We start from the raw sequence: 17,667 nt of genomic DNA, 5'->3' as shown, positions 1-17,667 counted from the left end.
GTACTGACAAAATTAACCTTTTCATTGCAGCTTTGTTCTCTATGTGTACGTTTGGAAGATTGCAGCACCTGACAATTTTGGTCTTTAGATCAACAAACCTCCCAGACATGAGCTGCATTCCAATAAAATCAAAGTGGTTTTCTCATTAATCAGATATTGTTTAATAATTTGATATATTACACGCCTTTCTTTGACTTTATCTTGGAAAATAATGGATTTGGACACAAAAAATGTCAAAATCTTTAAAATGACAATTCTTGCTTGATCATTGCTCCCCGTCACAGGTGTGACCAAGTCAACTTTGCTCGAGTCCCAAGTCAGTCTCAAGTCCAAACGTAGAACAGCAAGTCAAGTCAGAACAAATCAAGAGTCCAGTATCAGTTTAATATCTTAAAGAAAACTAAATATCGAGGACTTTTCAATGCAATACGGTTTTAATAGGATTAAAACTTGGTAAGAGCATCATGAGTTTGATTTCTATAATCAGTTTCAACTTCAATAAATTCAATCATTCCATACAAATTCAGAAAACAGAATTTAAATTCAGTCGTCTGCTGGAACAAATCTCATCACTTTCAGTCTGAGTCATTTACACAAACACAAGATCTCAAGTCAAGACTTTAGAAACCTTTTCAAGTCATCAAAGTACAAGTCAGAGTCAAGTCCCAAGTCACCAGAACCCAAGTCAAGTCTCAAGTCTTCTCTTCATGCATCAAGTCAAGTCTCAAGCAATTACAATTGTGATTCAAGTCTGACTCAAGTCCAAGTCATGTGACTCGTCTGTCCACCTCTGCTCCACCTTATTATGATAAAACCAGATCAAATGAGGACTCACTGGACTGAGGTGTGGAGAGTAAAACTCACTTACGCTTTTATTACTAGCCGTTTAGACTATTGTAATTCCCTTTTTACTGGATTACCTAAAACGTTTATAAGAAAACTACAGCTGGTTCAGAATGCTGCGGCCAGAGTCTTAACCAAAACAAAGAAAATGGATCACATGACCCCACTGCTTAAGACACTGCACTGGCTTCCTGTATCTTTTAGAATTGTTATTTGTACTTGTTATTGTACTTGTTTATAAAGCTTTAAATGACCTTGCTCCTCCACTGCTTTTCTTTTAAATGTTCCTTATGTGTCTCATAAAAGTACCGGTGAGAGTGCCTTCTGTTTTTATGCCCCTAAACTGTGGAGCTCACTGCCTCTGGATATTAGAATGGCAAGCTCTCTCTGTTTTTTTAAAAGGAAATTAAAGACCTATCTTTTTAATGTGGCTTTTAATTTGGAGTAATGTTATAGCCTTAGTTTTAAAGTTCTAATCTTTGGTTTTCACTTTATTTTTATCCTTGGTGTTTATTTTATTGTATTTTTATTTTATTTTATTGACTCTTATTTATTGATTTTTTAACATTTTATTGTTTTATTGTTGTAATTTTGCTATGTGAAGCACTTTGGGCTACATGCTTGTATGAAAGGTGCTATATAAATAGTTGAGTTGAGTTAAAACACCTTACTATAATCAGCTGGCATCCATACTGACTGCACTGTGGGAGCTGAGGTTTTACAGTATGGCTTTTATCTCCTTTACTGAGACACACTGCACCTATGAAATACTTTTGGAAATACCTTTGATTGGAAACACTTAACAGCTTCACAATTGACATATATCATGCCATAAACTTGTATATCTACGTTTTATAACATTTTATAAAACATAAAACCATGATGTTGCCCAATAATTCAACAACAAAACACACACGGGCGCCACCTTCTGCCTTCTGGAGTAGGTCTTCCTCGTTCATCTGTCGTTTTTCGTGCATTTTGCCAGAACTACAGATGTCTTTCTGCAGCTTTCTTATAATTTGTTACCATAGTGACAGATTCATGCAGGTGTTTCAACAAGAAATAATCAGATAGTAGGTTCAGATTGAATCACCCTGGCTTTGCGTGCATGATATGTGTGATCTCATTCAAACTGCTGGCAGCCTGTAGCGGGCTCACTGTCTGCAAACTGCCGCGCGCTTCTTCAGCAAATAACACCAAAGTTTCACCGTGTATAGTTTAAAAATAGGTTTACTCATAGAGCGTGTCTTACCCCAAATATTATGAGAGACTAGCAAGGGAATGAGCAGAAATAAGCCTCCAAGGTGTCCCATGCTCGATGTCCTCCACTGCTGCTGCATGGCGCGGAAATATGACGCAAGAGTCTGTGTTTCTGTCAACTCCGAGCAAGCTGCTCCGAACACGAATATATAATATTGTGATGCGCTTTGAATCTGACGAGATTTTTTGTCTCGATAGCTTCATTTAATACCCACAAAACTAAATTCTCCGACAAATGTAGAGTCTTTTAAATTGATTTTACGTCCTTAAGCCTGGAATTTGTAAATAAGAAAAGTTTTACTGCAATATTGAATTATTAGGTATTTGCTGACTGAAGGTGAATAAAAAAAAAAGGTTGTTTTTTTCTTGCCATTTTTCCTCTTCTCCCATATTGTTTTGTATCGTAGTGGACTAGCTTTTCCACTGATGTCTGGATTTTTGTAATTATTGAATATTTTAAATCAATATGATTATGTTTAATGTTGAGTACTGGGCCAATTTCAGCTGGTAAATTATGCTGTTTCTTCTAATTTTACACACACACACACACACACACACACACACACACACACACACACACATTAGATCATGTTGGACAGCAGCACACATGGCGTCCAGGTGTGACTTTACCTGCTTTTAAAGGTCACAATGACTTTGAAACATGAACCATACGCTGCCATTGCTTTTTCTGAAGTTATCTAGATATTAGACATTATATATGCATGACAAACTAAAATTGATAGCAGTGATGCTCAGCCTGCAGCCAGGTGTGACTGCAGTCAACCTGTTAATCAGCTGTTTATCGGGTATATTTAATGTCAGTCAGACTGAAGCAGGACCTTACAGTTGTAACCAGTGGTGGAAAGTAACTAAGTACATTTACTCAAGTACTGTACTTAAGTACAATTTTGAGGTACTTGTACTTTCCTTGAGTATTTCCATTTTATGCTACTTTGTACTTTGTACCACATTTTAGAGGGAAATATTGTACTTTTTACTCCATTCCATTTATTTCACAGCTATAGTTACTAGTTACTTTTCAGATCAATATTTTATATTTAAAACATTTGATCATCTTTATAAAATAACTATAAAATAGCATTGTTATAGATTAGACTACCCAAAAGTATAGCTAAATTGTTAAGATCAGCTTCACATTGACAACTTTAAAATGCTGCTTACATGTATGTCAATAAATCAGAATTAATATTCCAATAATTTATGAAAAATATAACTCTCTAAATGGGGACAGTTTGCATAATGAGTATGTTTACTTTGATACTCTAAGTACATTTTGCTGCCAATACTTATGTACTTTTACTTAAGTAAGATTTTGAATGCAGGACTTTTTCTTGTAATGGAGTATCTTTACATTGTTGTATTGCTATTTTTACTGAAGTAAAAGATCTCAGTACTTCTTCCACCAACACAGCAGACAGACATTTGATATCCAGTGGATTGTGTTAATAATGTATGATGAAGAATCAACAAGTACATACATGTTTAACTGTGAGCTGAAGTATTGCTAAGCTAAATGTTGCTCAATGTCTTTAATATTTTGAATGTTGCTCATTCCTGTGCAAGACAAATTCCCTCTGGGGCAATAAAGGTTTCATCCAGTCATTCAATAGGAGCAGAGGTGAAACTATAACATTAGTCTAGAAATAAACTCTCCTAACCTCCACTCTGTAATGTTTTTCTTCACTAGAGAATATTAAAAGCATGATGTTCAAGGCCGGAAGACCTTCAGACCGGTCTTCTAAAAAGCTGAAAAGATTATTATAAACCAAACTCTGCTTTATCCCCAACCTCACTGAACAAGTCCTGACTTAACCATGGACTGACAAAAACACTTCTGGTCATTGATTCTTGAATAATAATTTTTAACTTTGCAGCTTGGCCAGAAGGTGAAAATGCCCCCTGTACTGATGTCATTCAGTCTTCCCAGCTATCCCACAATGCACCTTGCACCCAGTATTTCCAAACTACAATCTGTTCTTTCATGTACAAATCCATCAGTACAGGTTGACACCTAACATTCAAAATCCATTTCACAACTGTTTACACGGTACAAAACACGACCAGGGAATAAGAACACCATGAGTAGAAGAAGAAATTCAAACATAAGACATTTTATTAACACTTTTATACAGGATTTAAGCCAGACGCCCTGCAGCCTGGCGGTCCTGGCTGCAGCTTTGGGGGGGGGGGGGGGGGGGGGGGGGGTGAAGCGGTTTGTTCAGAGGTACGGCTGGTCGGTGGACAGCGGCAGGTCCTGATACACGGCTCCGGGGGTCACCGCACGCTTCGCCGGGACTTCAGGAGCTTGGCTGGGAGAGAGCAGCAGAGAGTCACGAGTAAATAAGATTCTCCAATACTCGAGTGAAACATACTTGTACACACACATAAAGTCGCTGTTAACCATTAAGCTCAAAAACAAGGGCAGGAGCAGCACTCCCATTCACAATATTCCCATCACATCACATGCATTTCCTACCAATAACATTTACCATATACACAGCTCATTGGCTGTAACCATCATTTGATAATAATCACCTGTTAAATTTAGGGCTGCAACTAACGGTTATTTTCATTATCGATTATTCTAGCGATTATTTTTTTGATGAATCGATTCCTCATTTTGTCTATAAAATGTCAAAAATAATGACAAATACCTGTCACAAGTTCCCAGAGCCCAAAGTGATTCTTAAAATTGTTTACTTATTTGTTGACCAGCAGCCAAAAAAGCCAAAGTATTCATTTTTATAACAGAGAAAAGCAGCAAATCTTAGACTTTGTGAAGCTGTAACCGGCAAATGTTGGTATTTTTACTTGATAAATGACTACAATTATTGTTTCTTAAAATTATAATCGATAATATTCTTTCAATCAACTAATAAACTAATCGAATAATCATTTCAGCACTAGTTAAATCATTACAGTCACCTGTTATTTTCCTACCAAGATAGCTGAGTGGTGATGTAACAGAATACTATGAATAGTTCAAAAAGAAGAGTCAGTCACTTCAGCTTTTCATTTTACTGGTTTCTTTCATTTCTTTTGGGGTTTTTGTGGAATAAGACGCAGTCTGGAGAGCATGCTGATGTGTTTCAGCTTAGCAAGGAGCCTTCATCAGTATTTATTATGTAATGTTTGAGCTACATGGTTTGCAGTCATTGGCATCGATGCCTTTTTCATCTCCCTCTAGTGACTGAAATGTTAGTTCAGTCTTTGCACAGATGTTGATGATCACCACTGACTGCACTCTTTGATAAAGGACTGGCTCTACTCTTGAGACACATGGGGCGCGTTCCATTTGACCAAACTGCGTCTCATCCTCCAATCCAAAAGTTGAGGCTGTGGAGTGTTTGTTACCTGCCAGCAGTGAGCGCCTTCTGTGAAGACATGATGACTGTGGCTGGGACTGACTCTCTGCGTCCGTCTCTAGTGTGGTAGTAGTTGTCGGCGTACTTGTGGCTCGGACCCACGGCCAGTTTGGGTGGTGGCTGGGTCCTGCAGAAAAAAATAAAACCAGAAAAATCTGAATTAGTCTAAATGATAGGTCTTATCTGGCAGCAAAACCTCTGAGAGTTCTTTGTTGTTTTTGGTGACATATTTGGTGCTAAGCGCTCATTGCAGATGAAAATTATGCTGCTTTGAGTGATTCAGCCAACAGTAAGCTTACAAATGAGACACATTAAAGAAAAGCAGACTTGCCACAGCAAATTCATTCTGCTTTACAAGCAAGCTACAACGTCAACTAAATTTCCAATGTAACTTATAAAAAGTAATGAGTAATACTAAAACACGTTTCCCAACTAAAACTTGATTCAGACCTGGTGTGTTAAAGCCTTTAGGGTAGGTACTACAGAAATCATGTGTCAAACTAGTTGTGGATAGGAACACATATTTTCTGCAACATCATGACCAGTGAAAACAAAATATACCTTCTAACCAACTGTTGTTGTTCAGCTGCCATTCAACTATCCTGTTAAGTTGCAGAGTGATGCAAATTCAACCTACATCAAAACAGGTGTGCAATAGCATTTTGGGAAAGCTAGGTTTACAGTTTAATAACCAGGCAGTGGATAATGTCTTACCTCTTTGCTATCTCGTCATAACGCAGCTGAAGCTTGGCTTGCAGGTCGTGCTGAAAAGAAACACCAATTAATGAATTACCCAGTTTCTATGTTACTGTAATTTTGTCCAAACACTTGACTGACACAGCTCTCTCGTTTCACATGACAGTTAACTAACAGCTAGCATAACTGGCTAGCTTTAAGAGGCTAATGTTAGCTAAGTTAGCTCGTTTACACTAGCGCCATTCGACTGTTTATCACCAGGAATCACCAGCAGATAAACTCATAACATTCAAAGTTTGTCCGTGGTTGCATGGCTTACCCCTGATAAAAAATTCCGGAGCCTCTGGATGATTCTGGTAGCAGTAGCCATGTTTGCTGTTGTGAAGGACACGGCGCTTCTTCAGTGACGGAAAACGTTTTTCTCTCCGCACGGTGCTGCCACCCGGCGGCCTGGAGGGAAACAGCCGCTCCTTAACTTCTGCATTACAAAGCCAGTAACCTGCAGGTTTTTGACTGCTGTCTTTAAACTCTTCACGTATATATGCTGAAAGCTGAGCTGGCTTCCAGTTTGTCAAATCATTTACTTTGAAATCCTGTTGGTCCTGTTGGTCGTTGGACTAAAATACATCTCTGACTTGCTCTTCCCATATGAACCTCTGGACCCCTCAGGTCATCTGGGACCGGTCTGCTAACTATTCCCAGAGTTAAAACTAAGCCTGAGGCAGCGATTCGTTTATTCTGCTGCACAGAACTGGAACAAACTTCCAGAAGATCTCAGAAGAACTCAGAAAACTAGGCTCAAAACTCAATCTACACTGCTTATGCAACTTGATCTTTATTCTCTTTTTATGCATTTACTTTGTATTTATCTTATCCTGTATTTCTTATCTAATGTCTTGTATACCTTTATTTTAAAGCCCTTTGAATTGCATTTGTGTACGAAATGTGGTATATAAGTAAACTTGCCTTGCCTATATAACAGCCCACAGCACTTTGATAGTCTCTGTTTGTATATAGTGTATTCTAAAATCCTTTTAAAATGATTATACCTTCATAGTATCATTGAAGCTGATCAAAATGTTGCATTACAATCAATTCAGTTTGATGGCTGCCATAGACAACCAACTACTCTGTATGTAGTATGTTATGTGTATTTATTTTTAGCCTGTGTCTCAGGCAAAAAAGTGGTCCTTAACCCCTTTATTCCTGTCATTACTGGGGTTATATGTTTATTGTAGATGCACTTTACTCTTTATGATCTGTACATTGAGGAGTGACACATACATAAAAATTATCTATCTATAGACAACTGCCTCCGACACACTGTTGCTCTGTATGTGACCCACTGAAGATGATTTGTAAATAAATGCCATATCACTCTATAGATGTAAATTATTCTTTACAGTGACAAATATCAGAATATGTGAGATGACATGGGTCTAAAAACAAAAGGAAATGTGTAGTTATATGTATGTTAGGACAGTACAACCACATTTTTCCTTTCTTTTCTAAACTTTTTGTGTGATTTCCCAACTAATCAACATCTGGAAATGACCAAATTATTTTTCTGTACATTTCCAGACACCATACATACATGACTGAAGTGAATTTGGTGTCTGGGTAAACCATCTGAAAGTATCCACAGGAACTGTAAAACTCAATAAACACCAGTGTAGTCCAGAGTTCAGATGAGTCAAAGAGAAAATACAAATTTTACTTGGTGCACAAGAAAACACAGTACAGGGCGACAGCGCCAGTATACCATGCGATCAAGTATTACAGCTGTGTGCTTGTGTCATGCAGCATGCACTGAACAGGAGAGTGGACAGGAGAACACGTGCACAGGTACAACAGTTCAGTCTGCCAGGCTGTCCCCAAAAAACAAAACAAAAAACCCTCAAAAAAAAAAAAAAAGATATGCAACTTCTACGAGTAGCTTTCTTCCATGGTATCAAAGAGTAGTTTCATCATATAGAGACACAGGATATAAAAAGGGTTTGTACATAGCATGTTTGTTCATTTGTAAACAATTCTGACAGACTGCAAAGATAAAACAGCCATTCACTGATTCCATCTTTTTTCTTTGTGCTGTTTCAGTGATTCTAGCTTTCCACTGTCAGCAGTTCCATCGTCGTGAGATTTGAAGACATTGTTTTGTTTTGTTTTTTTTGGGGGGGTGGGAGGGATTGCAATGACAAATCAGAACGTGTCAAATACCATATGAACAAAAAAAAAAGGCTCAGAGGAAGCCGGTGCGACAGCCAGGCAGGACGATCAGCCTCAAAATCGATCTGCAGCGGGAAAAATCTGAAGCGCGTCCCGTTCCATACTGAGCCTGAAACACTGTTCTGAATCCCCCCCCCCCCCAAAAAAAATATATGTTTTGTGTAATATTCTTCAAATCACACTTCCCGCAATCTTGGCACCACACATTTCTCTGTGCGTATAATAATGTCCTTCAATAATATTAATAATAATGCATTTGGAATTATGAATACAGCCTCGTTATCAAAATATACATCAATATTTGTACGATACAAAGACATAAAACTAACATTTGTTCAAATAAGCCCTGGGTTTGGATTGAATGTAAGGGGCGTCCCTCTGTTTTACCTTTCCACCTTTAGTCATGTTAAAAAAATCCATGTCAAAATACATTAGTGCACTTTTACCCCCGATGTAAACATCACTACACAGTAAATTTAAGTAGGAATAGGTATTTTAGGCATGGTGTCTCTCACATGCTCATATGAATGAACAAAGACAAAAAGCTACAGTTTCAGGAAAAAAACACTCCAGAATATGCGAGAGGATCCAACACACGAGCTTTAGCTGTGTTCCTGCTATAAGGAAGGGAAGCAACGTTCCAAAAAACATAAACAACCAAACGTCTTAAACAAAAACAAAAGCTATTCCTATGCGACTCCCTCCTGCATCTGAAGAAGACTTTGACCTCGATTTGGCTGCTCAGCGATTATCCTGTAAGATCCATGCTTTGAATAGAACGAGTTACAGCAAGTCACACCGCCATGCTGCATCCGTGTTTTAAAGATGCTGTAAAGTGAGCAGGAAAAAAAAAGAAAAAAAAAAGTAGAACACAGTCGATGACCAGAGCATCACAAATTACAAAGCTCTGGACCTCCGAATAACACGAGAGTTACATCAAGTCGAGCATCGAGCGCTTCATGTTCTGCAGCTCAAAACCCGACTTCATTACATTTCATTTGAGATGACGTCAAGTTGTGAAGCGATAACATTTATCAATATACTGTAAACAGAGTTGAGATTACAAACGATACAAAAGCTTTCAACTGACGATATCTTAAAAGATATGGCTTAGAGGACGCTGCACTGATATCATGGCACATACACAACACCGTCTTCAGGCTTGGAACAGGTTGCACTCTGAAGTCAAACCCTGGTAGTGCATCAGTGTGGTTTGATGCACTGACTGGTTCCAAATGGAGGAAAAACAAAGCTTTCACCGTGTGTTCACACTGCGAGCAACACAACCGACACAGTCACAGCAGGTCTGTTCATTTCCTACACAGCTGAGCGACCAGGGGAACAAGTTTGCTGGCCTGGAAAAGTCGGCCACGACTGAACTTTTCCCCCGTCATCAGCCCTCTACAGCCAATCGGATCTCGGTGCTTTCTCGTTTCCCCGACTGACGTGATTTAGTTTCGTGAACAGTAGCTCCGCCTGGTGAGCGCAAAATGGACGAGAAGCTGATTCCCGCCATTCAAAACTTCTCAGTTCTCTACAACTTTTATCTGAAAGACCACAGGAGTAAACGTCTCAAAAACGAAGCTTGGAGAACAGTTGCATCCATCGCTGGGATCGACTGTAAACTCTGAGTTCTCTGTTTATTTCTGATTAATGCTACCTAATTAGCGCTTGTTAGCTATGGTAACTCATCAAAACGATGTAACGTTATGCCAGGTAAAAACAAAGCAGCAATAAATACATGATTTGTCTGTTGAAAACTTTGCAGCTGCAGATCATTACATCGACGGGATCAGAGCCTCTGGCCCCGCCCACAATCTGTCAGAATAGAGCAACACATCAACCAAGTTGCTCACAGTGTGAACAAGTAGTCATTCCTAGCTTTCTAAAGATCAAGCTCATAGCAGTTTTACACTGTTGGAAGCTGCACTGTTCAGTTCTAAATTGACATTGAGAAAAAAAAAATAAAATAAAACAAAAATCAACCAACACCTCAGTCTCCAAAAACGACTTTTGTGCCTTTTGGTCCTGCGACAATTACGCCCATCATTATCAAACTAGTCTGTACCGTGACAATATATTTAAAAAATAGACATTTATAGAAAAATCCAGTCAAAAGACGTAAAACCACATTTTATGAATACAAAACATGTTTTAGCCTTGGCTAGTCGACCAATGAGAACTTCCCTCTTTGTCCCGTTACTGATTCATCATAGCTTGCAAATGTAATAAATAAGACCCGAGAAAGTCCGCAACGCCTGGAGTCAAATACTCACAATAAAAAAAAAAAAGTTTCAAGTAAAATCTCCCAACACCCAGTCAAGTCTGATGATGAGTCGGCGGCCTCCGGTTCCTCTGGCTCAGACCGAAACACTTTTGGCCGCTGAGTTTTCCTTCAGCAGTGAAGTCTGTTTCCCTTGAAAGACGTGAAAGAAAGATATGAGCTGTCACTTTCTTGGCTGGCCTTTCTGCGGGCTTTCCCCTCTCCGCCCGGCCTCGCCCTGAGGAGCGGTGGAACCGGTTTCCGCCGCCTTGCCGGAGGGGTTTTCGGCCTGCGGCTGCTGAGACAGAGCGGCGGCGTCGGCGGCGTCGGGTTCGGGCTTCTCGCCGGTGTCCTCCTCCCCGTCCGAACACGGCTCCCACTCGTCCTGCTCCTCGCTCTCCGTCGAGCCCTGCACGGCGATCTGGGGCACCAGGGTGAACCTCCGCACCGCCGGCACCTCCGGCTCCACCTCCTCGCTCGACTGCAGCCGGGTGACGATCCAGGCCGCCCGGTGCTGCTGGGGTTTGGCTCCGGCGGCCGGGCCGGTCACCGTCACCGTGGGACCGGTTTTCTCCTCCGGCTCGTCGAAGCTCACCTCCTGCACCGCCTCCTGCTTCTTGAAGGAGTCGCGGCGCTCCGACAGGTTGAGCTTCCGCATCACGACCAGCTGCTCCGACCGCTCCATCCCGGAGTCCCTCAGCCTCTGGCCGCCGATGTAGCCGCCCAGCCTGCCGTGGTCGACCCCGACGTAGGAGCCTCCGCAGGCGCCCTCCGCCTCGCCGTCGCCCAGCAGCAGCTCCGCCTCCCCGTAAAACGGCACCTCCAGCGTGTGCCTGCGGGGGGCGTAGGGCTTCTTGTCGGCGTGATACCCGCCGGACAGCTTCTCGGCCGACTGCACCCTCTTGAGCAGCGGGGAGCGGGGCGGCTCGGCGCTGCGGGGGCGGACCATGTGCCTGACGATGGTGGGCGGGGACAGGGTCTTGCCGTGGTAGGCGTGAAGGGTTTTGGCGATGCCCGGGAGCGGGGAGGGCGAGCGCTGCGGGGACAGGGGCTGGGCGGCGGCGGCGGAGGAGGAGGAGGAGGAGGAGGAGGTGGTGCAGGCCAGAGGCGAGGGGGGGATGCTGCTGGTGGACTTGCGGCGGCCCACCTTGGTGTAGCGCTGGGTGCTGAGCTTGGAGCCCAGGCCGTGCAGCGAGCTGGGCCGGATGTGGGCCGCCGGGGAGCTGGGGGAGCTGGAGCAAGGAGACGTGCTCTGAGGGGAGTTGGTGTCTGGGAGGCAGAGAGAAAACAGTTTTGAAAATCACAAATCAGAAGAGAGAAAAATGACAGAGCCCTCCCCGCTCCCTGTACCTCTGCTTGTCATATTGACTTTGTTTATTTTGAGGTGAGATGATTTTATACACCTCTTGAGGCTTTTTGTTATTTAATCTGCACAAAAGTTGTACATTTCTTCTTCTTCCTGTGTTGTATTATTTATGTCTGCAAATAAATAGACTTAATTTAAAGTTAGATATTAACCTCCACTTCAGCCAAGTCAGATATACAGTAGAGGGCTTTCAGGTGATGTAACACACCCTCTGGCGGCCATATTGGAGGTCTCCAGCTCTTGGTGATTTTGTCGCTAAACATATCACTTCTCAACAGAATTGAACAGTCTGTTTTTGACTGGGAACTGATCATTACATCACTGATCCATCCGATTGATTTTGTGTTTAGATAATGTCAGCTTGTTAGCTAGCTAACCATAGTATCTGGTCAGCTAATCATATTAAACTTACACTTAAACTTATACATAAACTTATTGTTAATACATCTGTTTTGCACACTAGCTAACATATCTAGTAGAAGCTAGCATTAGCAGTGGCTAATAGTCACATGTCGAATTAACAGCAGTTACTTTGCTAAATGGCTGAATATAAAGTAGGGCCGAACGATTTTGAAAAAATATCTAATTGCGATTATTTTGACTGATATTGCAATTGCGTTATGATTTGTGATATTAGAGAAAATTATTATTTTTACATCATTATTCTCATTTTCATTGAAAAACATGTTAAAATGATTATGGTGTGATTTTTGCAGGGATCTGTACCAAACAAAGATGTTTTCTTAAGTCTGTAGAATATGATGTGTAGGCCAGGACATCTCTGCAGCACCACAATATTTAATTTAAAATGGTATTTTGACACACATTTCGCCTTTAACAAATATTGCGCCTCCTGCGATTTGAAAATTGCAGTAGGCCATATTGTGATTTCGATAAAATTTCGATTAATTGTTCAGCCCTAATATGGAGGGCTTTCAGGTGACACATCCTCTGGCGGCCATATTGGAGGTCCTCAAACTCTTGGGCAACTGCCAACAGCCAACTGCATTTCTAAAAGTGCGTCTTTGTTGTAGAATTGAACAGACACGGTTAATTTCTGTGATATTTCTGAGGAAGAGGAGCTGATCATTTCATCAGTGACACATCCGCTTGGTCGCGCTGAGCTCACCGGCGGCCTGGTGGTCGGGCGCGGGGCTGCGGCAGGGCGTGGACGGGCCGGGGGACAGGCTGTGCGTCGGCGAGCCTGGAAGACTCTCGCTGGAGGAGACGGAGTGGTGCAGGCCGGAGGAGAAGCTCCGGCTGCTGTGCATCACGGTGCTCTGCTTGGACAGCTTCTTCAGGATGCTGCGCCGCCTGGAGGAGGAGGAGGAGGAGGAGGAGGAGGAGGAGAAGAAGAAGAAGAAGAGCACCATGTGTGATCCTGTGTGGTTCAGCGGATAGAGCAACGGCACCAACAACTCCAGTGTTCGGGGTTTATTCATCAGGATGTTTTTTGTTTTCATTAACATAACAGAGAATACATATTTCAATCATACTATATCCTCCTATATTTTTTATGTATGCACTCAATGCCTTGGCAGAGCCGGTGTTTTTAAAATGAAACCGTCAAATAAAATCAATCAATCAATCAATCCCCTTCACCCCCTGTGTGTAGCCTCTGTTTATCAGTATTATGTGTAATAATAATAATAATAAACTTTATTTGTATGGCACCTTTCATACAAGAAATGCAGCTCAAAGTGCTTTACAACAAAGAAATTACATGCACCAAGTGCTTCACATAAAACTTGATAATAATAGTGAAAATAAGATAAAGATGAAAATAGAAAGGTCATTTGTGTAGGTAATTAGTAATTAGTAATATACAGACAAATGGATAACTAACATAACTAACATTACTATTCGGTTCAATGGGATGAGCCGTATTGTGATATATATCGATATTGAAAAAAATCCTTATGATTATCGTGATTTTGATTTGAACCTTATCGGCCAGCCCTAGTGTCTGCTAAATCACGTGTTATGTTATGATTTGGAATAGGTAAGTGGTCAGATAACAAAGAGTGGATTGCTGGGTCAAAATCATGAATGCATCCTGCCTGACATACATTTTGAGGAAAATATTCACCAGTATAATATGAAAAATGTCCATACTCGACTCTGACTGCTTTAATCAGTGCTACAGTGTGCAGTGACACCTCACCGACACCAGGGGGAGACGGAGGACTGAGTTTTGCTGGTTGGCCTTTCTGACAACATCCATCGGTTACCAGCCTCACCAAGTAAACACAAGATGACTAACACAGAGATGACTAACAGAGCGAGATGACTAACACTGCAGCGATGGGAACAAACTAAACTCTCACCTGTCGTAAGTGTCTCTCCTCTTGCTCTTCTTGCTGCGGCGGGCCATCTTGCCTTTGTGTTTGGTCTTTCGAGCCGGACCGACTTTGATCGACGTGTTCTCAAGCGCCGTGGTCTGCAGCGTCACCTTGTTGCCGCTCTACGCAGGTCAGAAAAATCAAATTAGTGATTAGTTCCTTCAAAAGACGCTCTCTGCTGTGACGCTGAGCTTGAGTAAGGCTCTGAAGGCAGTGGGCAACATAAGATCCAGGGTCAAGAATCAATTTGTGTTTCCTTACAGCAACAGGTTTCTGTGTAATCAGTACAAAAACAGTGAAGTACGTTCCTAGGTGATGTTGCCCATCAGCATATAGAGGTTACAGTTTATTTAACTGCATATAAAGCATGATAAAAAATACAGATTGAGGTAAAACACCTCAACAAAACACCTCACCTCAACAGAAAAAAAACAATAAAAGAAAAAAAAAGACAAACAAAAAAACAACAAAAATCTCCTGAGAAACTAGATGACAACTAAACCCAATAGTATTGAAACAAAAAATCAATTATAATTTTGATAATCGGTTAAAAGCTTTAGTCATTTATCAAGTAAAAATATCAAACATTTGCTGGTTACAGCTTCACAAGATTTGCTGCTTTTCTCTGTTTCATAACATGAATACTTTATATTTTTTTTGGCTGCTGGTCAGACTAAGTAAGCAAAGTTGCAGCATTTGTCATTATTTTTGGACATTTTATAGACTAAATGATTAATTGATTATTTAAAAAAATAATCAATAGATTAGGGCTGGGCGATAATTCAATATTATCGTTTATCGTCTTTCAGTGGAATCATATCGTGATGATATGAAGATATTTTAATATCGTGACACACATTTCTGCTGTCTGAATTGATGATGACAAGCAAATTTTACTTAAAAACTCTCATAAAATGAGGTATGGTAGGAATATTATTTGAATATTTCTGTTTTGTTTGACACCACCCCTAACATTACCATTCGGTTCAATGAGATGAACATTCATTTGATTATTTAACGTGATTTTGTGAGAAAAATCGTTGTGATTATCATGATATTGATTTCAACCATATCGCCCAGCCCTACAATAGATTAATCGATAATGAAAATAATCGTTAGTTGCAGCCCTAAAAGCCAATAAGCTGTCCATAAAGTTGCCCTGGGCATCACTGCTATAATACAGAACAGCATTAGGAGTCACAGCAGGTTTTTTAATGTTATTCATGCAGTAATGCTGAGGAAACTCCTTGGACAGAGTTGTGCCTCACGGCCTTAATAAGGAACAGCAGGAGTGAGTCGAGTCGTACCTTCAGCAGCAGCTCGATCATCTCGGGGTGAACCAGGCCTTGGACCGACTCCCCGTTCACGTGGGTGATGAGGTCACCGGCCTGGAGCCCCGCCTCCTGGGCCGGGCTGCCCTCCTCCACACTCTGTCACAGCAAATTTGAAAATTAAGATATCCAGCTTTTGATAAAATTGACACCTTCTTGCTGTTTGATGTCAAAGTAAAGCTCATTATCGGTGAGTCCTCTTAAGACCTTTGCTCACAAAAAAGTGTTTTTAAAAAGTGTAATCTGTGACATCTTTGGTGCTAAGTGCTCATTGCTATAGAGCAGTGGTTCTCAACGTGGGGTCCGGGGACCACCAGGGGTCCTTGAGAGGGTCCCAGGGGGTCCCCAGCAAATTGATGAATCGTTAAACTTTATTTAGAAGAAGTTAACACAATTAGAGAATGTAGAAGAATGACTGTTTTGATCATAGTTCCACTGTTATCTCTCTACCTACAATACAGATAGTCATGGAATTCTGGACAAAATCATATCTAGCAATAAAAATATTCTCAGATTTGGGTCCGAGAGACAAAATCTCAATGGTGGACTGTCCAAATGGGGGTCCATGGCTCTAATGTGGACTAAATTAGGGGTCCTTGATATGAAAAAGGTTGAGAATCACTGCTATAGAGACACTGCAGAGTGCGTCATAGCCACGCCCACCGTGGGGGAAATCAATATCGCTAACAAACGGCGATCGGGAGGAAATCTTTTCAGATACGCACAGCCTGATGAGGTTTTTCCTTTTCGAGTAGACAAGTCTGTCAAAGAATAATTTCAGCGCACTGCCTCCAACAGAGAGGGAAATGTACATTGAAAAAAATGAACTTAATTGGCCTCCATCAATGTCCTTTTTCATTACTCCAATAAAGCTGATAAATTATCCCACACAGTGGCCTGAAGGGAAATACTTTGACATTTACCACTACTTCATTTAATCACCAGGTAAGATAATAAATTGACCTTGAATAATTTCACTTCATATTTAAAAATCTGAAGTAATGCTTTTCAGACTGTAAGTTTGAGCGACGCTGACGTGACATTGGTTATTAAAGTGGATTGTTGCTAAGTTAATTATCTTATGTTAGCTAGTCAGTGAGATTTCTCATTGCTTTTGCACCCTGGACTGACAGTCAATACAGAGCAAACTATCCTGAGACCCACATGAACACAACTCATCTGTTGTATAGAGAGGAACTGGCTCAGTAATGTTAGCTTAGCAGCAACCTAATGTTAGGACAGCATGCAGCTTTTAAACACATTTTAACATACAGGTTATCTTACAAGAATATAACTAGATAATTACTGGTAACTTACTGACCAGTGACAAAATACTGGCCACATTATAAGTGTATTTACTCTCGGGGTCCCAAAGTTTCCCCCTCTTCTACCATGAGCCACTGTCAGCTCCTCTCTCCTTACAGCCTGGATCCACATTTTTCTTCTTAACGGCTCCTTGTTTTGCTCGGGAGCCCAAAAAACTGTAATTTGTGTTTTTTAAGTTTGTTGGCTGTGAATCCCACCACACAACAGCTTTTAGGCATGTTTAATTTGGGCAATAATGACAATGATGTGCATTCAGTCACACAAAGTGAATGGAGAGCGGCGCAGTGATTTCCCCCACGATGGGCGTGGCCTATTTTCTGCACTGTCTCTATGGGGTTTCTGTTATATCAATCAGTGAATAGCAAAATGGACATTAATTTTCATGAAAATGTTGCGGACTGTCACTCTGTTTTGTTGTTCATGATTCTGAAATACTGACTGATGAATTTCAGAATTTCAAAACTTTTCCAAAATGAACGAAGCCCTGTAATATCAGCCCCCAAAAATATGTCAAAGCTGGAAACTTTGCTTTATGCAAATATCAACTTGTCCAAAACGATATAGGAATTTCAGATCAAATGACAAATTACTTCACAAAACACTGAACAACACTGACCTACAAAACCAA

The 17,667-nt window shown here is 41.0% G+C and overlaps 3 protein-coding genes across 3 annotated transcripts in view; all 3 read right to left on the bottom strand.

The window, feature by feature from the left end:
• LOC139648356 (low-density lipoprotein receptor-like) overlaps window positions 1–2,162 on the bottom strand; it is a 35,928-nt gene extending 33,766 nt beyond the window's left edge. The window contains exon 1 of the mRNA XM_071524437.1: window positions 2,096–2,162. Within this exon, the coding sequence (XP_071380538.1) occupies window positions 2,096–2,156 (61 nt within the window). The 5' untranslated portion in view covers window positions 2,157–2,162. The remainder of the gene's footprint in view (window positions 1–2,095) is intronic.
• Window positions 2,163–4,315: 2,153 nt separating this feature from the next.
• Window positions 4,316–6,571, bottom strand: ndufa7 (NADH:ubiquinone oxidoreductase subunit A7). The gene is made up of 4 exons (XM_071524417.1): window positions 6,505–6,571; window positions 6,204–6,253; window positions 5,479–5,616; window positions 4,316–4,433 (listed from the first exon to the last, which is right to left on the bottom strand). The coding sequence occupies exons 1-4, from the start codon at window positions 6,553–6,555 to the stop codon at window positions 4,343–4,345; spliced, it is 330 nt and encodes a 109-aa protein (XP_071380518.1). The 5' UTR covers window positions 6,556–6,571; the 3' UTR covers window positions 4,316–4,342.
• Window positions 6,572–10,858: 4,287 nt separating this feature from the next.
• mast3b (microtubule associated serine/threonine kinase 3b) overlaps window positions 10,859–17,667 on the bottom strand; it is a 65,084-nt gene continuing 58,275 nt past the window's right edge. Inside the window, exons 25-28 of the mRNA XM_071524320.1 lie at window positions 15,690–15,812; window positions 14,368–14,504; window positions 13,170–13,354; window positions 10,859–11,943 (exon numbers count right to left, since the gene is read on the bottom strand). Of these exons, the coding sequence (XP_071380421.1) occupies window positions 10,859–11,943; window positions 13,170–13,354; window positions 14,368–14,504; window positions 15,690–15,812 (1,530 nt within the window). The remainder of the gene's footprint in view (window positions 11,944–13,169; window positions 13,355–14,367; window positions 14,505–15,689; window positions 15,813–17,667) is intronic.

The sequence above is a fragment of the Centroberyx affinis genome, unplaced genomic scaffold (genome assembly GCF_046629955.1).
Source record: "Centroberyx affinis isolate AG114_WGS23_722 - 3 ecotype Tasmania unplaced genomic scaffold, CSIRO-AGI_Caff_v1 ptg000106l_1, whole genome shotgun sequence".
In the NCBI taxonomy this organism is placed as follows: domain Eukaryota; kingdom Metazoa; phylum Chordata; class Actinopteri; order Beryciformes; family Berycidae; genus Centroberyx; species Centroberyx affinis.
Note: the sequence above shows the minus strand (reverse complement) of the source record. Positions and strands in the feature narration are given on the sequence as shown.